General features: G+C 41.3%; 1 protein-coding gene across 8 annotated transcripts in view; it reads right to left on the bottom strand.

Moving 5' to 3' along the window:
• Positions 1-20,986, bottom strand: part of DENND1B (DENN domain containing 1B) — a 278,308-nt gene that overhangs the window by 59,021 nt on the left and 198,301 nt on the right. For all 8 annotated transcript variants that reach the window (XM_075322179.1, XM_075322180.1, XM_075322183.1 and 5 more), the window contains one exon: positions 18,717-18,818. In XM_075322179.1, the coding sequence (XP_075178294.1) occupies positions 18,717-18,818 (102 nt within the window). The remainder of the gene's footprint in view (positions 1-18,716; positions 18,819-20,986) is intronic.

Raw genomic sequence — 20,986 nt, 5'->3', positions numbered from 1 at the left:
TCCATCATGGACAGATCCGACATAGCTATCATGGCTCCTTTATGAACAGATCTGACATAACTATCATGGCTCCATCATGACGAGAAAGCTGTGGAAAGAAAGCGTATATAGGGTCTTACCCCAGTATGTGAGGGGTGGGAGGAGGGTGAAACTACTCACCAGATGTTGTTGTGAAAGTCACAACCACTGTAATCGCATGTAGAATATGATCAAAGGCTGCAGCCACCCAAGACGGCAGATACCAGAGAGCAAAAGAGAAGGGTGTTCAATACTGCGCCAAAAGATCACTGGGACAGATGTTTAGATTAATGTATCTTTATTTTCATCCAGGTCTACATGTTTCTGGAGCCACTGCCCCCTTCCTCAGGACCGTCAGGAAAGACAAACATCAAATCTCTTTTTGATTTGATGTTTGTCTTTCCTGACGGTCCTGAGGATGGGGGCAGTGGCTCCAGAAACGTGTAGACCTGGATGAAAATAAAGATACATTAATCTAAACATCTGTCCCAGTGATCTTTTGGCGCAGTATTGAACACCCTTCTCTTTTGCTCTCTGATGGCTCCATCATGGACAGATCCAGCAAAACTGTGATAGCTTCTCTATGGACAGATCTGGCATAGCTGCCATGGCTCCATCATGGACAGATCAAGCAAAGCTGATGTCAGGCATAATATTAGGACATATGGTCATGAGATGCATTAGCTCATAATGAACTTTGGTTAACACGTCTACACACGTCTGTATAAATATGGGATGATTTGGCTCAATAAAACAAATGGTATTTTCATTTTTACCCAGGCTCATTATTAACTCTGTGTCAATTGCATTCGGACTGCAGTCTTAGCATCCAATTTGGCTACCATCCAATATATCTAAATGGTCTGATTTAGACCAACCTGACACTGTCATGGCTTCGCTATTGACAAATCTGGCATAGCTGCCAAGGCTCCATCATGGACAGATCCAGCATAGCTGTCATGGCTCCATTATGGACAGAATTAACATAGCTGTCATGGCCCCATTATGGACAAATTCGAAAAAGCTGTCATGGCTCGATTATGGACAAAACCGACATGGCTGTCATGGCTCCAGTATGGATACTTCCTGTATAGTAGTCATTGCTCCATTGTACATGCATCCGGCATAGCTGTCATGGCTCCATTTTGAAAGATCTGGCATAGCTTTGATCAATCCAGTAAGGATACATCATATATTACTGTCATTGTTCCATTGTGGATACATCCAGCATAGCTGTCATGGCTCCATTATGAACTTATCTGATACATCTATAAACAGCTCCGATATACAAAGAAGCTTATGGGAACAAGGCCTAAAACAATGTTTATTAGACAAGAGATTATTTGATCTTAGAATCTTAAGTCAATATGATCTCTCATGCTTCTTCCTTTGGTAAAATATGGATGGACAATACCGATACATTGCTATGGAACACACAAGGTATGGACAGGTTTTCTGGTAACAGACTTCAGCAGCTAAATGATAAGTGTTGTGCTCAGTAGAAGGATGTTAAATGATTTGGGACAGGGATCAGATTTGTGAAGGTGCTGAAATACTCTGTGACACTTCCATCTCTGATCGCCTCCAGTATCTAATTAGCATGTCAAGAGCAGAGTACTGGAAATTGAATAAGATGAGCTCACAGGTGGGGAGGGGACCAGTCAGATAATTAGCATCTTACCTGTGAGGAGGCACATACTGATTATAAGTGAGGAGCAACCTTGCTGGAGCAGTGTTTATTAGGATGAAGTGACTAATGAACCCCGCTCTAATACAATCCTGCCTTTTAGCATGTTACAGATTACCCTGACTGGTGGATGAATATGAAATGTGAAATCAAAAATTATTTAGCTCATAAGTTCTACATAATAAAGTCGGACGTGTAGACCAGACTGTACGAGACAATGTACATCTGGCAAATTCTAGCAGTTAGTCAAGTGACTCCTGGTTAAAATGATACAGATCATACAGACCTTGGAACCATGCACAATTCATCTTCTTCCAAGCATAGAGCATAAGACCCGCTTGATCAAAGTGTGAACCGCTTTGAAATATTGCACATCTTTTGTGCAACGTGGAGTTGTGCATAAATTTTGCGACTTTTCCTAATTTCACAACAGTTTTGCCCAGCTCTGTCTAAATGGGAAAGACAGAGGCACGACGCCACAGCTGATCTAATTCATGTCAAGCGGTGACATTCCTTATGCTAGACATCTTATTCCAATCTGAAATTGGAGTAAGATATGTGCTAAGGCACACTCCATCCCATCCCATCCTGTCATCATGACCGAAAAGATGACCATGTTAAACTCTACTTTCATGGCCACTCGCATCTTTGAACATCCTTATAAAATTTGTTGGAAGTGTTACAGCAACCAGCACTGACAGCCCATAATACACTTGTTTGAAATGGCCCATATACTATAACTCATCTACATTACAATATATAAAAAGAAAAATCTATATGGGATGCACAAGTTATAGTCACCTTTCAACCTCAGCAGGTCTATTAGACACCTTACTCCTTAAGAAGATACAAGGATTTATACCCTCTGTGCCTTAGTATATGAGTGCATTATATTTGTATTATAATTCTATTATCACTCTGGTAAATAGCCTTTAGCTGTGACATTATGTTCATTATTCCTACTCCGCACAATCACTGTGTGCAATAACCTTTTCTCATTATGTAGCATCTATTCGTTGTAACATAACTGGGTATATCGCCATTAAAGGGTTTTACGGGCACAAACAACTATGATTAAGAGCAATTATTTGCTTGAAACGCGTAGGTAAAGTGTTTCATTTCTTTTAACTAATGATTTTAAAGAATACTAATAAATTGATGGTTTTATAACAAATATTTTTCCTGCAGGCGTTGTTGGATATATCTTTTTTCTTCCTTCGCTGATCTTTCCTTTCTGTGCACTCCACTGACTTGGAATGTCTGATTTGACTTGGCAAGCTGATGTGATAAAACCTCTTTTTTATTTGACAAAAAAAAAAAACACACCACAAACAAAAAGTGATCTGGTTCTCCGTGTAATGACTACCCAAACTGCCATTAACTTTATTTTTGTATTTAAGCTCCCCTTCATCCTCCTGCAACTATGGTTTGTGGATTATATCCTGACGTTCCGGCCAGCTCGCCACGTTTGCCCCCAAGCTACATTTCAACAGAGGCTGAGCTGTATCTGTCCCACAGATCTCTCATTCCCAACCTGTTCCTTTCCCACTCCACCTATAAAGCACCACCCTGAGGCTCAGTCTCAAGATGGATAAATTGCTGCCTACACAGTTTCTCCTTTCTGACATTCCACCTATGTGATTTTCTAAGGCTACAGCAGTCAATAATGTTACATGTGCTGACACTCGCACCACTCCGGCTCAGTGTACTGTAGGGGAACAATGCGTTTATTTTTTATAATGCAATCTAGCACTCTGGAAGCCTATCACCACCCCCATCAGATTACTTGTCTAGGATCTTTGGCCATGTCCCCCTCACATTATATTATGACTTAGAGCACATACCTATAAAAGCTGCTGGCTTTTGCATTCAGGACTATGCTAGACAAACTAACTTCTATTCCAAGCACAGACAAGAAATTTCTGTACTCTGTGCTTTGAATGGATTGTAAGAAAAAGTAAGAAACTGGCGAGCACATGACTAAATGAGTAAGGACAATTCTAGTTTCAAAACGCGTACGTTTTGCCTTGATACAATATTTTCAATATAGCTGGAACCTTTTAAGGTGGTCCAATAAATTGGTGAAACTTTATATCCAAATGTTTGGATACCTTTGTTGGTTTTGTCCACATATGCAAATGTGACTATACAGGAACAGAGCAAAAAAACTCAAGACATCACTGTTTTTTATTATTCCTCTGATAGAGGTTATGTGCATTACCTAGGTTCTCTGCCATCACGGTGTGCATTCACAGTGATTTGTGTTGTTCTTATCATTTCAATGCCACTTTTGCAACACTAGAGGATGCCAGTACTATGAAGGGCACAAAGAGATGCTATGTAATAGATTTTTTTCATTTGGGTTCAGTTACTCTTGGGAAACTGGCAAGTACAGCTTAGGTAAAAATACTTTTTAACTGAATTATTTCACAACTATCTAGAAACATGAGAGATAACTTATACCGGTGTTATAGTGGCTCGATAATAGAAAAACAATTCTCAAACCGATATAATATTTTGGAAATTGTCCCTCAAATGCTCATATGTATCTAGTATTTACAACAAGTAGGCAAGTGGACAAAATCCAACTCAGTTTGTAGATAAATAATTCTGGATGACCAATTTTTTTATGAAAACCATTATATTCAGAGAATCAGAGGAGTTTTAGTTCTGCGAGGATTTTAATGTCTAAATAAATGATATCATTTTGTTCCAAGGTTGCAAACCTACAAGTTTCGTTGCTTGCAGTCATTAGTTTCCACATTCTACAACTTCAAAATGTAACGGCAATTCATGAGTGCAGTTTAGTAAATGTGCACATATTCCCATTATCAAGGTGAAAGCCTCCGCTGCCAGCTGAGGGCAGCCCTTGTTCCCAACCTTCCAAGGTGACTGCACAGCTGGATTTTAACTTTGCATATAAAACATGGCAGTCATTTTCCAAAACTTGATTTGTGTTGTGAAACATTAGGTAATTACTGTATATATCATTTTTATACACAGAGAGCTCCATACAGCGTCAGCCATAGCTACAACAGATTTTTTTTTTTCCTTAAAAAGACTGGAAACAAAGCATATTTTCCTTCATTACAGTCCCAGTACGTTTCACAAGGTGTTGATACATATATCAGCCTCTCACAAACGGGGAAGGTGTCGCCTCTGGTTTTCTCGCTCGTTTTCAGCAGAGTCATCTGCTTTTAGTTTTCCCTCCAGCATACTAGCATTTCGGGAAGCGTCAGAAATGCGGTGACTGAGATCTGGCGAGGAGCTAACAGCGCTGAGCCTGGATTACGCCACAGACACAGGGCTGCATGCTAAGGAAAAGGGACCGGGCGTTCACAAAGAACTGATGGAAATAAAGAAACAATAACACTGTTATTCTATCTGAAAAAAAGCTGGTCTCTAATTGAACTCAATGACACAAATGCTATAATTGTTTATGGATGGTTCAAAGTTATGCAAAATATTGGGATTTGCTATTTTTTCCTATTATTGCTGGAATAATTGATCAACAATGAATCCCATCATTTTAATTATTTTTTGCCATTCCTGATTTCATCTATTTTCCCATTGCCTTTATTAGTTATGGCATTTGTGTCTTTTCTTTGGTCTATTCTTCTGGTTTTCTCTTGCTCTTTTTTTAAAGTCTACTTTATATACGTTAATCAGGTTTTTTTTATGTTTCTTGTTTTCGGTTCATTGTGGGCAGGGTTTAGCCTTTTCAGACGTCTGGAATTTAACTCTGAATTAAATCCCCCCCCCCCCAAAAAAAAAAAAAATAATAATAATTACTGTGTGCAAATACATTCCATTCTGTATACCCGAAATGATTTAATGTATGCCTGAAATTTTTGAGCAAATTTTGTGATATTTTAGTGAAACACTAAAAAAAGTTGCGAAAAGGTTAACCATCTTCCCAAAATTCCAATTTTCCATTTTTCACTTTCACTTTTTTCCTCCTGCTCTTCCAAGACTAATAAAGTTTTTATTTTTCCATTGGCATACATCTATGGCTGGGATTGTACTTTTGAATTAAACCATCCATTTTATTGTGTAACAAACAAAAATTCCAAGTGTGGTAATAGCAATTTAGCAAATTTTAGGTGTTTTTTGTTAGTTTGTTTTTTTTCTTTAATTTACAACATTTATTACACAGTTAAAATGACCAGGAAAATAAGGGTAGTTTGTTTTTTAAAAGGTAAAACAAAAATTGGACATTTGGGAAAAACATTTAGCTTGTGTAGCCATTTTCTTGGAGCCGAAACGTTCTAAATTTTTGGTTGATGAGGCTGTGTGATGACTTGGTTTTTGCATTGTGAATTGACTTTTAGAATGACACCATTTTGGGATCTCTATATTATTTCAATCTCCCCTCATACATATTTTCTTGTTTTGCCTTGTTGCGGCAGACAAAAACACAATTCTGGTGTTTTCATATTCTTTTTATGCCGGTTACTGATCAGGCTAATTAATTTTAGATTATGATAGATTGGACTTTCACGAACATAGCAATATCACATGTGCTGGGTTTTGTTCGTTTCCCTGAGGGAGTTATTGATTGTCTTCATTTTAATTGGGGCCTGAAATGCTTAAGATCAGGTTTTCCACTAGTAAACAATCCCTTTAATTAGAAGATGTATATTTTTGTAAACTATATTGCTCTTTTGGGTCTCTAAGGGATAGATTTTTGAGATACACATATTATATATATATATGTGTGTATTATGTATGTATGTATGTGTGTATATATATATATATATATATATATATATATATATATATATATATATATATATATACACACACACACACACACACACACACATACATACATACATACATAATACACACACATTTTATATATATATATATATATATATATATATATATATATATATATATATATATATATATATAAAAGCTGTACTACCTAACTGCTGTTAACAAAATAGGATGTATTACCAAAAATGTATTCTGCACACAAAAACCACAAAACAAATAGATAGAAATTTAATTATGAAAAGGCAAAAACTAAGCTAATAGAAGCATTTCACAACATATATTTCAACACCACAGATATTCCACACAGATTTAACTAAATTGGCCAAGTAATGTGCTCCGTCTGTCTCTTTCCCCGTCTGCCTGTCTCTTTCTTTGTATGTCTCTATCTCTCGGTTTCTTTCCCCGTCTCTTTTCAGGTCTGTCTCTGTCCCAGGTCTGTCTCTTTCCCCATCTGTCTCCCCGTCTCTGTCTGTGTTTTTTCCTGTCTGTCTCTTTCCCTGTCTGCCTGTCTCTGTCTGTCTCTTTCCTTGTCTGTCTCTATTTCTTTGTCTCTTTCCCAGTCTGTCTATATCAAGGTCTGTGTCTTTCCCCATCTATCTTTGTCTGTCTCTCTGGCTTTCTCCTCTTTCCCTGTCTGTCTCTCTGGCTGTCTCCTCTTTCCCTGTCTGTCTCTCTGGCTGTCTCCTCTTTCCCTGTCTGCCTCTCTGTCCATGTCTGCATGTCTGTCTGTCTCTTTTCCGGTCTGTCTCTTTTCCGGTCTGTCTCTTTCCCGGTCTGTCTCTCTGGCTGTCTCCTCTTTCCCTGTCTGCCTCTCTGTCCATGTCTGCATGTCTGTCTGTCTCTTTTCCGGTCTGTCTCTTTTCCGGTCTGTCTCTTTCCCGGTCTGTCTCTTTCCCGGTCTGTCTCTTTCCCGGTCTGTCTCTGTCCGTCTCTTTCCCGGTCTGTCTCTGTCCGTCTCTTTCCCGGTCTGTCTCTGTCCGTCTCTTTCCCGGTCCGTCTCTGTCCGTCTCTTTCCCGGTCTGTCTCTGTCCCGGTCTGTCTCTGTCCGTCTCTTTCCCGGTCTGTCTCTGTCCGTCTCTTTCCCGGTCTGTCTCTGTCCGTCTCTTTCCCGGTCTGTCTCTGTCCGTCTCTTTCCCGGTCTGTCTCTGTCCTTCTCTGTCCGTCTCTTTCCCGGTCTGTCTCTGTCCGTCTCTTTCCCGGTCTGTCTCTGTCCGTCTCTTTCCCGGTCCGTCTCTGTCCGTCTCTTTCCCGGTCTGTCTCTGTCCCGGTCTGTCTCTGTCCGTCTCTTTCCCGGTCTGTCTCTGTCCGTCTCTTTCCCGGTCTGTCTCTGTCCGTCTCTTTCCCGGTCCGTCTCTGTCCCGGTCTGTCTCTGTCCGTCTCTTTCCCGGTCTGTCTCTGTCCGTCTCTTTCCCGGTCTGTCTCTGTCCGTCTCTTTCCCGGTCCGTCTCGGTCCGTCTCTGTCCGTCCCGGTCTGGCTCTGTCCGGCTCTGTCCGGCTCTTTCCCTCTGTCTGGCTCTTTCCCTCTGTCCGGCTCTGTCCCGGTCTGTCTCTGTCCGGCTCTGTCCCGGTCTGTCCGGCTCTGTCCCGCTCTGTCCGGCTCTTTCCCTCTGTCCGGCTCTTTCCCTCTGTCCGGCTCTTTCCCTCTGTCCGGCTCTTTCCCTCTGTCCGGCTCTTTCCCTCTGTCCGGCTCTTTCCCTCTGTCCGGCTCTTTCCCTCTGTCCGGCTCTTTCCCTCTGTCCGGCTCTTTCCCTCTGTCCGGCTCTTTCCCTCTGTCCGGCTCTTTCCCTCTGTCCGGCTCTTTCCCTCTGTCCGGCTCTTTCCCTCTGTCCGGCTCTTTCCCTCTGTCCGGCTCTTTCCCTCTGTCCGGCTCTTTCCCTCTGTCCGGCTCTGTCTCTCTCCCTGTCTGTCTGTCTCTCTGTCTGTCTCTATCCGTCTCCCCACCGACATCTTATTACCTCACATATAAGCTTCTTATACTATGAATGTCTTTTGTTCCTATAGCAACCAATCACAGCTCCTACTAATAACCTGTAGTTCCAGGCTCCATTTACTTTAATGGAGGCATGTTTTTGGAGAGTAACTATAAAGCGCGGGGTTACATTTTCCTGTCCAAACATAGTCTACGACGTTCCCTGGGTTACATGAGGTGTCTGTGCAAAATTTTGTGATTGTAAATGCGACGGTGCGAATACACTTTTCGTTTCACTTTTTCCCCATTATGTAGATAGGGGCAAAATTGATTGGTAAACTGGAACACGTGGGGTTAAAATTTCGCCTCACAACATAGCCTATGACGCTCTTTGGGTCCAGACGTGTGAGTGTGCAAAATTTCGTGGCTGTAGCTGCGACTGTGCAGATGCCAATTCCGGACATACATACATATACACATTCAGCTTCATATATCAGAGATAATATATATATATATATATATATATATATATATATATATATATTATCATATCACACACATCAATATATATATCATATGCTGTGCATACAGAAATGTCTACGTTGGGTAACACCCCTTGTTTGATCTCTTACTTTCACAAAAATAAGAAACCAAGACCTACATATTTCTTATGATCCAAGAACAATCTCTATATTCTGAACATACCGTATATCAAAAATAAAAACAGCAGCAGATATGATAAAGCCATGAAAACAATATTTCTCTCTTCTTTCCCCAAGCAATGCAATGCAGATCCCTAAAGGTCCTCTCAGCCTCTACAAGAGGCCATCACATGAAAACTGCAGCTATGTACAAGACTCGGTGGCCATCTGCCGTAGTACTAGCTTCACCACTTTGTGATAGAAGCCACGAAACCAGTAAAACCGCACGTGACTGAAGAGGCTACTGAACAGCTGCAGTGGTCAGATGGTGGCCATTTGTCAAAAAATATAGTGAGGACCACCACAGCTTCTGCACTGGCTGGCCATAGGAGTGGGGGGAGGAGAGAAAGGGCAGGTATAGTTTATTTTTCTATTTTATAACATCTGCTGATGTTTATTTTTTATAGGTGAAAAACCCCTTCAAGGATAGTTTCTAAATATTTCTGGAATCACACAGAACCCATTTTAATATACAATAAACCCCTTTAATAAAAAAATGTCTATTTATGACCTTTGATGTTGATATACATGACCGGAAAAGCACAAGTTCTTGTCGAGTTTACCTCCCAAAATCAGATCTGGTGGTTAATATTACAGACGCATGATGCCATAAGCTGGGTTTACACACTGAGACTTTCTAGCGATCCAACCTGCGATCTCAACCTGGCCGGGATTGCTACAAAGTCTCTGGTGAGCTGTCAAACAGGCAAACCTGGCCAACGACGCAACAGCGATCCGGACCTGCAGAGCGACCTATCTGGTTGTTGGGGACGTGTCAAAGCTGCTATTTGAAAGGGAAGTCGCTGTAAAGTCCCCTTTACACACTGAAACTTTCTAGCGATGCATGCTGCACAGCGGGAAACAAAGGACCTAGGAATGGTCCTGAACGATTTGTAGCCATCACCAACTTCACAGCAGGGGCCAGGTCGCTGATAGGTTTCACACACTGCAATGTCGCTGGGGAGGTCGCTGTAACGTCACAAAACCGGTGACGTTACAGCGATGTCGTTTGCGATGTTGCAGTGTGTAAAGCCACCTATATTGTATATTGCATATCCCTTCATCTGCTACAAATACATTCTTGCTCCTCACATGGGTTGTATCCAAGTTACTATCCAGCCGTTTTAAGGGAGGAAGAAGTAGCCAGCAGCAAAAATAGAGAAGGGCTTTTTTTAATACAATGCTATTTGTAGAAATACTGTATATGGACGCCGTCTGTTTTCAGATGATGGGTGTAATTTAATTACATTGGGTCCATTCTTTATTCTCTCGTCCCCCTGAATTCTAATCTGTTTTTAGCGCCACAGATGAGACAGTATTTCACTACTGTAGCCATGATCTAACAAATCCAAGGTGCAAAATCACAGAGGCAAACACAGATGAGGTGTGACTAAAAAAAAAAGTCTGCTTGTTTGGAATAAATGATCTCTTTCTGTATTTTAGCGATTCATAATAATACTGTATAGTTCATAGGCTCCAGAAGTTTAGATGCAATTTATAGTAATGGCATTGACCTATGTAGCAGATAAGCTTTACCCCAGACAGCAGTTCTTAGATGTAATCACTGTGAAAATAAACACAGCACAGGTATAAAACAACACGGCGTTTTACCCCTGTACAGTGACATCACTGTGTTTTACCCCTGTACAGTGACATCACTGTGTTTTACCCCTGTACAGTGACATCACTGTGTTTTACCCCTGTATAGTGACATCACTGTGTTTTATCCCTGTACAGTGACATCACTGTGTGTTACCCCTGTATAGTGACATCACTGTGTTTTACCCCTGTATAGTGAAATCACTGTGTTACCCCTGTATAGTGAAATCACTGTGTGTTACCCCTGTATAGTGACATCACTGTGTTTTACCCCTGTACAGTGACATCACTGTGTTTTACCCCTGTACAGTGACATCACTGTGTTACCCCTGTATAGTGAAATCACTGTGTGTTACCCCTGTATAGTGACATCACTGTGTTTTACCCCTGTACAGTGACTTCACTGTATTTTACTCCTGTACAGTGACATCACTGTGTGTTACCCCTGTACAGTGACATCACTGTGTTATACTCCTGTACAGTGACATCACTGTGTGTTACCCCTGTACAGTGACATCACTGTGTGTTATACCCCTGTACAGTGACATCACTGTGTTTTACCCCTGTACAGTGACATCACTGTGTTTTACACCTGTAGGTGACACCACTGTGTTTTACATCTGTACTGTGACATCACTGTGTTTTATACTGTACAAGTATAAAACATAGTGATGTCACTGCAACCATGTAAAACACAGGGATGTCACAGTACAGGTATAAAACACAGTGATATCACTATACGAGTGTAACACATAGTGATGTCACCTACAGGAATAACACACAGTGATGTCACAGTACAGGTGTAACACACAGTGATGACACTCTACAGGTATAACAAATAAAAAAAACAAAAAAAAAACTGACAGCACCTCCAATAATAAGACAAGTGTGAATAGGTGCAAGCTGAGACAACTAGTCAATGTAACCAAAATATACAGCTGCACTTTGACATGCTATAACATGTAAAAATTGAAAATGGGAAATTGGAATTGCATTACTATTATTCAAACTATGTTAAAAATAAGGTATTGAGCACACAAATTGGCCAATTCATGAGAGCCCAACAGCCGGCAACAAGGCGTACCCCTTTGTTCGGACCTTAACCTTATATGCCTGTACCCTGGCTGAAAGCCTACAATTTTAAGGGCAAGCAGGATCCAGCTCTAATTACAAACGTCCCAAGCTGATAGGTGGAGTGCTCAGTCAGATGAGAATCAATTACAAATAAAAAAAAACTGACCAGCACCTCCAAGAATAAGACAAGTGTGAATAGGTGCAAGCTGAGACAACTCATGATGTCACAGTATGTTTACAGTACTGGTATACAGAAATACAGATGTAATAAATACGCTGAACATACTGATACACATAGTAAATATATTGTAAATAAAATTAAATCACAGTTATAGGATAAAAAAAAAAAAGATATCACATAAAAATAAAAAAACAATATAATAAACATTGGAATAAATGACTAATGCATACATTGATGTGACAGTAGAGGCATTACAAACACTTGTATTCCTCCCTTATGTGACAGAACGGCCACTAGACTCTCCATAGTCCTATAACCGATGACTGACTACGATTTTAGGGGCAGCTATATTTACATCCATGCCAGCAATTTCCAGATATATTCTAAACTAGCTGTAGTACCCGGGCATTGCCCGGGATAGTAACTGTCTCTCTCTCTCCCAGTCTCTGTGTGTCGCTGTCTGTCGCTCTGTCTGTCTCTTTCCTTGTCTGTCTGTATTTGTATCAGTGCGTCTGTCTCTAGCTGTGCGTCTGTCTCTAGCTGTGCGTCTGTCTCTAGCTGTGCGTCTGTCTCTAGCTGTGCGTCTGTCTCTTTCCCGGGCTGTCTCTTTCCCGGGCCGTCTCTTTCCCGGGCCGTCTCTTTCCCGGGCCGTCTCTTTCCCGGGCCGTCTCTTTCCCGGGCTGTCTCTTTCCCGGGCTGTCTCTTTCCCGGGCCGTCTCTTTCCCGGGCCGTCTCTTTCCCGGGCTGTCTCTTTCCCGGGCCGTCTCTTTCCCGGGCTGTCTCTTTCCCGGGCTGTCTCTTTCCCGGGCTGTCTCTTTCCCGGGCTGTCTCTTTCCCGGGCTGTCTCTTTCCCGGGCTGTCTCTTTCCCGGGCTGTCTCTTTCCCGGGCTGTCTCTTTCCCGGGCTGTCTCTTTCCCGGGCTGTCTCTGTCTGTCTCTATAGGGTGCTTTACACGCTGCAACATCGCTAGCAATCTCATTAGCAATGTGACACGCCAGATCGCAGATAAAATTTGCCGAGATCGCACATAGGTCATTTTATAGAGCCGGTCACATGTGCGATCTCGTCAAATCGTATGTGCGATCTAGCGTGTTACATCACTAATGAGATCACTAGCAATGTTGCAGCGTGTAAAGTACCCTTATCTCTCTGTCTATTTCCCTGTCTGCCTCTGTCTGTGTCCATCTGACTGTTTGTCTTTTTCTGTCTCTCCCTATCTGTCTCTCCACCGACATCTTATTACCTCACACATAAGCTTCTTATACAAAGTTTATTTTGTTCCTATAGCAACCACTGTCAGTTGCTATTAATAGCCTGTAGCTCCCACCTCCATTCAATTTAATGGATGCAGGATTTTGGACAATAACTGTAAAGCGCAGGGTTAAATTTTGCCGTCAAAACATAGTCTATGACGTTCCCTGAGTCACATGAGGCGTCTGTACAAAATTTCGTGATTGTAAATGCGACGGTGCAAATTCCTTTAGCGGCATACATATACATACACACACACATACACACACACATACACTGAGCTTTATATATTAGATTAATCTTTTTTTATACCAGGTCTTTACCAGCTTAAACATGGTTAATTCTGCGTCTCAAAATTGGGATGCTACATGGCAATTTTTTTTCTATAAACGCTTCATTGAATCTGCCAGGGGAAATGCAGCTATAGAGCCAAACCCTGGGCTCCGTCCCAAACATACACAACAATCTCAAACTGGCAAGTATAAGATCAGAGTAAGAATAAACATTTTTTTGTCTGAACCAGTCTGATGGGGGCTGGAATCCTTCATCTGCACAATATTGTCTATTTTCTAACACCACATGCCCACTATAGAGGGAGCAGAAAGTTTCCAGAAAAGTGTAATCTAAGCCTGCACCGCACTAATCAGAGGTCTGCATCTAAGTAGCAGATTCTTTTAGCGCTTCTCTCAGAGGGTCGTGTGTATGGGGAGGAGCGCCGAGTTGTGTGAAACATTCAGGTCCGTCAACCAATTTACCTCCACTACTTTGTACATACCAACATTTTTAAAAAGTACCTTCATTTATCTTTTATTTGTCCCCTGAACCCAGTAAAACATTAAAAATGAGCACAAAAGAAGTCAGGATGATAAACCAAATATTGGCTCAACCAAAGAAAGGCCTGTGCAGCTTGTTCTCTTCTGTCAAAACTGCCTCCCTAGTTGTGCCTCGCAGCAGGAGAAGCAGTGATCTAAATAGAAGAAATGCTGGAGTAGTAAGCCAGGGGGACGTGGAGCAGGCAGCCGCATGAAAACTCTCTGTGGTTACTATTAAAGCTTACAAAACTATAAAACGACATTAAAGAGTTTGTACCAAAAAAGCAAGCTATCCCCATAAGACACTGGATTGATGACAACTTGATGATCGCTGGGGATCCCAACCAATCTTCAGAACGGAGCTCTACAGTTTCTTGTCTGAATGCAGAAGCAGTCAAGCATGCGCCCCATCGTTCACTGCATTCGGCTATCTCCAGCAGTCCCATAAATAGTCATAAGTAGTGGTGTTGCACATGCTTAACCGCCATTCCATTTAGATGGGCACTGCCTCCCAGGATCAGTAGGGCCCATTGGTGAGACCCCCAGCGATGAGCATGGCATCACATTCTTTGACAGATGAGAATTTGTTATCTTGGTCCAACCATTGAATGTCAATCTATACTTTACCAATACAAGTCAGGGTACATTCTGCAGAAAAGCTGCATTGTACAGTATTACAGTTTAATACAACTTCCATTGTATACAGTCCCTGACAGAAGTTCTGTCGCTTATCCATATTATGTAAATAAAAGCTTACAACCGGACTTTAAATTCATCCATTGGTTTTATAAATTACTCTTTTGAAAGCTGAAACCCTCCCAAATTTGGTTTAGGATATCAAAATAAAGTTGCTGCAAAGCTGAAATATTGATCCCTTAATGAACACAGAAAGGTGAGATTTTGGCAAGAAATGTTTTGTCGCCCACAGAAAGTAATGTGAAATTCAAACAAATAATTAACTTCTAATACAAAGATATGTTGCATAACATTGGTGGTGCTATTAGAGCCATATTTAATATTTTGTGTGACTTCCATGAGCTTGAAGGACTGCATCCATGCGGTTCAACAATGATTCATACAATTTATTGATGGAGTTATCAGGAATAGCAAAGAATGCAGTCTTACATGCCTTCCAGAGTTCATCTAGATTCTTTGGTTGTGTTTTCCAAGCTTCCTCTTTCATCCTACCCCAAACATGCTCAAGGATGTTCATGTCTGGTGACTGGGCTGGCCAGTCCTTGAGCACCTTGATCTTCTTTGCCAGGAGGAACTTTGTTGTAGAGATGGATTTATGAGATGGAGCACCATCCTGCTTCAGAATTTGACCCCTATTATGATTGGGAATGTAAGAGGTAGCTAATACTTCTTGATGTTTTAGGCTATTGATATTGCCTTCCACCTTGCAAATGTTTTGCACACCCCCAAAGTGAATGTAACCCCAGAACATGATCTTTCAACCACCAAACTTAACTGTTTTCTGGATCCATATGGGCTCCAGTAGGTCTCCTGCAGTATTTGTGGCAGCTGTGGTGTAATTCAACTGAAGATTCATCAGAGAAATCCACCTTCTGCCACTTTTCCAGCGTCCATCTGTTTAGCAGGCTGTGGGACTTGGCAAATGCCACACGGTATTTTAATTGCCTTTTGTTTAGTGCTGGCTTCTGGGCACTGATTCGACCAAGGAGGCTATTTCAAGATAAAATCCTACAAACTGTTCTAGTTGACACAGGGACTTGAGGTGACCAGGTCTTTTGGAGCTCTACTGCAGAGGAAGAGGGGCTGGGTTTGGATTTTCTAACCAACAAATGTTCCTCCTGAGCAGTTGTCTTGCGGGTTCTGCCGGATCTGGGCTTGTCAAAAACATCTCTAGTCTCTTAAAATCTTTTTTTTAATACTTTGTACTTGACGCTGAGACACATTAAAGGTGCCAGCCACCTCTGCAGTGGATCTGGTCTTCAGCCTATTGATAATCAAGGCTTTGGTCGCAGGGTGGATTTTTAGCATCTTGTCAGAGGTCAAGTTGCAGTTCAATTGAAGGTCTGGGGTACTGGGTTTCTTTTTATACACACCCACTAATTAACTGATCATTTAGTGAGCACAGGTGAGGATGTAAACTAGGATTGGGTGCATTATATGACAAGGTGACAAAACTTGTCTTGCCAAAATCTGACCTTTCTGTGTTCATTAAATAATCAATATTTCAGCAACTTTATTTTCATAACCTAAACGACATTTGGGAGGGTTTCAGCTTTCAAAAGAGTAATTTATTAAACCAATGGATGAATTTAAAGTCAGGTTATAAGCTTTTATTTACATAACATGGATAAGCGACAGAACTTCTGTCAGGGACTATATGTATAGTGAGGTGTACTGAAGATTATAAATCGGTCTTGGCACCACTGAACAAAAAGGTACACATTGAAAGCCCCAAATCTGGTAATCACATAATCCCGACCACTGATATTTAGTTTTAGAGGAACAATGATGCTTGAACCATGATTAAGGCTCTGCTGAAACGCATAGGTTTCAGGCCTTTATAACCAAAAATTCGTTGATTTTTTGCTTTTCTTCAGACATGGTCATGTTACCAATTTTAACTTTTGTACAATAAACATGAAGTTTTAATATTTTTTTTGGAATCTTGTCTTATTCATTGCTGGATCTTCCTTCCTACTTTGAATCTGGTGAGTTTAACCAGAAAATTACTGCATATTTACTAACCTCTTTATTAGCCTGGGAATACCCACAAAAAGCCACATTTATGTGAGGATTGCATAAACTGTTGCCCAGTTTGTAGCATAGTCTCTCTAAGGCTGCTTTCACACATCCGGCTTTTGCCGTGCGGCACAATATGGCGCTCCGCAGAAAAAACGCAACAGTTTTTTTTATTGCCGCTGGTTGCGTTTTTTCGCTCATAGACTTGCATTAGCGCCGTATTGTGCCACATGGCCTTGCGTTGCGTCCGATTTTTGCCGGATGCGGCATATTTAGCCCATGCGGCGGCTGGATGGAACGTTGCCTGGCACGTTTTTTGGTGTGGCGAAAAAACCGCTTGCGCCGGCCACCGGATCCAATTTTTGCACTGCACATGCTCCTTATCAAGCTGCATCCGTCAAAAAACGGATGGGCCGCATGGAAAAACTTATGCAACCGATCCGTTTTTTTCGCCGCATCCGTTGCATAGGTTTTTGAGCCGGATTGTGCCGCTCAGCACAAACCGGATGTGTGAAAGCAGCCTAAAATTTGGTCAACTGGAAAGTATTCGTGATGATGAATAGCCAAAGGAATTGTGACCACAGCAATCCTGATAAAAGTTATGAGTAAGTACATATTTTTACACTGATGAAACCTTTAGGGTATGTGCACATGATCAGGATACACAGTGTCCTGGACGTGGCAGGTCCTGACCTGCGGGGCACGAGTCTCCTCCGCAGGAGTCTGCAGTGGCTCATGCCCACGATCCGGGCTCAGGCAGTTGTTGTTTCTTGCTGTGTTCTCTATGTGGAGAGCGCACACATCTCCACAGCAAAGTATTGACAAGCTGCGGCTCGGGAAGCCCTGTCAGTTTTCGCTGCGGGAAAAACTAGCACAGTGGGCATGGAATTTCTAAAAAATCCCATCCACTGTACTTGTACTGTACAATGAAAACACGCTGCGTCCAAACCGCTGTGAACCCTGATCGTGGGCAGGCAGCCTTACAGGAAACTAATGATTACAATGGAAATCCACACATTTGTCATCAGTTAGGACAAACCATGAAAACATTCCCATTTTATTCTTTTCTGCTATGAGTTGGGCTTAGATGTCAGTTACATTTCTGATGTTAGAAAACAGTAGCCACTAGTTACTGCAATGTAGAAACCATCCTGTAATAATGAATGTGAAGCCTATAGAACACATGCAAACATGTCATGACAACAAAGTTTCCTTTCATAGGGAGACAACTACCAAGTTCTTGCCCTATAAACTAAAAGGTGGTGCCATAATGGAGCTAGGAAGCTGAAATAAAAAAATGATACCTTCAGCTGATACAGCCGAGTATTGACTGCAGAATAATCGTTGTCCATACATCCGAAAATGACGTGATTGGTGCAGTGACTTGAGCAACGGTGTGAGACCTGATGGGTCGAGTCTTCAGTAATAATTGCTCCCTTGGCTGCCTGCCTCCCTTCTATTTAAATTTCTCCCCTCTGCCACTGCAAATTGCACTATGGGCGGCACGTTAGCAGTATTACTTTCAAGTTTTCAATAAAATGCCCTTGGAATCAGAGCATGTGTGCACTGCGGTCTACAGCGCCATTTTATTGAAGACACTATAAAGACTAATATGAACGATGATGATGTATGCACAGATTGAATTTTTTTTTATATATATATTTTATCAGCGCATGCGCCACGCCATTCATAGTCGTCTCCACAATGCCCTCAGTAAAATGGCGCCGGAGATCACAGGAAGTGCATGTGTTGATTCCTGTGCCATTTTATTGAAGAATTGGAGAAAAACTTGAAAATAATACTGCGCCCGCGGCCAGCTATAGTGCTTGGCCAAAGATTAATCTGCAATCAAGACTTGGATTCATCAGCTAAAAGTATCATTTTAATCAGCTTCCTAGCGCCATTATGGCACTGCCTTTAGTTTATAGAGCAAAAACACCTGGTGGTTAATTCCCTCTAAGTGCCTACTGGTTACAGAAACGCTTACCACATCACTTGGTAGAGCTGTAAGGTCGTTAAAAGGAGTTTCCAATGAGTTTGTGTCCACATTTAGTAATACCACATCGTCCAGAGATCTACTTCTCACCCTCTGAAAAATAATAAAAAATACAAGATAAAAAAAACTATTCTAGAGTATTAGGGTGAGACCACATGGTGCGGCTGGCTGCATGGCTGCAACTCCTCCCAGCTTGGGCCCTGCCGCCAGAAGCACCATGTGGTCTCACCCTTAGAGCAATTTTCTTTATTAAGATTTGGACGTATCAATGGTTTTAATTAAATGCTATGCTATAAAAAAAAACAACAATCAGTCCCCAGAATACTGTTCAATGTTTCTGATTTCTAAAGCAAAATATTGAAGCATATTTCTATCAGAAAGTATCCCAATTACAATATAAAAGATATTAATGAGCTTATGCTTAATACATCAGACCAGGCTTCAGTATAGTGCAGTGCCAAACATGGTCTTGTAGAAAAAGGATTTTAGTTAGTAATCCTATTGCATTTAGTATGTGGTCAACCATTTTTACTTCTATGTAATATATAGCTGGTGAAAAGCTTCCATGCTGCACTGCCAAAGCTGACTACAATTTATATCTCTGGCACGAGCTTCTATATTAGACAGTAGAAGCGTGAATGTACATGAAAAAAGCAAAAAAAAAAAAATGCATGCTAAAAAATGCACTAAATAGACCTAAAATTACTCATTTGTTATCAAGGACAAAACCCAGACATACGGTAATTTATTAGGCTGTACTGTCATCTGTAAGTTCTATTCACTAATGCAACAGCACACAAAATGGATATTAGTAGCCCCAGGCAGAAGGGACCAAAGGATGGAAATTTTGCAGTAATGCTCCAAGTCTCAAAGGTAACGGACAGAGATGGAGTGGTGTGTGAGCATGGTCAGCTTGCCCAGGCAGAGTCTCCTCAATCGTCTGAGCATACAAGGCTCTTCTCTGGCACTACTTGCTACCCCTTAACCCCCTTGTCTACAAGAGGAGACATTAATAGGAATTATCTGAAAGCACAAGGCTCTACTCTGGCCATTGTAGCCAAACCCCTGCCCCTCTCATCTATGAGGAGATTTGATGTGGAGCTGCAGGAAGGGAAAGTGACTATCACAAAATGGACTGTTGCATTAAGTTGGGTTGTGTTGGGACTAAAATAACCCAGCGGGAAATGAAACTGTATCTGAATTTGCTCTGTAGACTTGAAGCGTGCTGGAAAATATGTGCCCGCTATCTAGTATATAAAGTTGTTGATGAAGATGAACTGTTGCATAAAATACTGTTGTGTAAAATGAATTGGTGTTTTCCTTGTGGAAATGAGTCGTCCTCTGGTCCTGGCCTGCTGACGTCAGCGGCAACATGTAACCTGCATGAGCATAGGGCCCATATCTTACAAGTCCAAACACCCAGCCAAGACCTTGTCTTCCATGTAGTGTGCTGTGGCGTCAAGAGTCAATCCCTCGCCCACGACTACTGCCACGCGACACTCTACACTATTGATGGGGACTTAAAAATCATTGCTGTGTGTAAAGAGGGGAAGTGTTGCCAACAATATGAAAACTCTATTCTGACTAGGCGACCGTATTAACAACTGTTCGTTTTATCCTTTTTCTAGATTACTGATATAAATAAATATGTGACATCCATAAGTAAGTGATATTCATAGGCAATTGATACAAATCAACTACTGGAAAACTGATTTGTACGATTCGGGGATTTCCTGCTCAGAATGAGACAGACAAGTTGCGTGTTAAGCATTTGGGCACGGAGCTGTGTACATGGCTGCTGCAGAGAGAACAGTGAGAAAAAAGGAACACATGGGTAAGAAGTTTTATTGGTTCTCCTAATCAATATAAATGATAAGGAGAATTTTTATGTTCTGTATTGGATCTTGAATAAAATAGAGGACATTACTATAAAAAAAAAATAAATAAAAAAATGTTAAACCAGTATAGCTAGAAAGCTATGTTCAGATCTCATACTATTGTGTCCAGCTTAAAAGAGACACCATTGGAAAAAAAGATCATAAGGAGTCCAAAGTTGTATGTTTTGGTGTCCGATTTGCCTAAGTGAAGTCTATGGGCCCAATTCAAAGCTTTTACAACAGAATTCTAGAGTAAAGAGCTGCAAAATTTTAATGCAACGTGAGGCTGCGCTAAAATTTTGCAACTTTTGGCGACCCATGTAATTTTTACCTAGCTCTGACAAAGTGGACTCATCTTCATGGAACAGGACATGACGGGATATG

This window comes from Anomaloglossus baeobatrachus, chromosome 8, assembly GCF_048569485.1.
Source record: "Anomaloglossus baeobatrachus isolate aAnoBae1 chromosome 8, aAnoBae1.hap1, whole genome shotgun sequence".
Taxonomy (NCBI): domain Eukaryota; kingdom Metazoa; phylum Chordata; class Amphibia; order Anura; family Aromobatidae; genus Anomaloglossus; species Anomaloglossus baeobatrachus.
The sequence above is the reverse complement of the archived record's forward strand: the minus strand, read 5'-3'. Positions and strand labels throughout refer to the sequence as shown.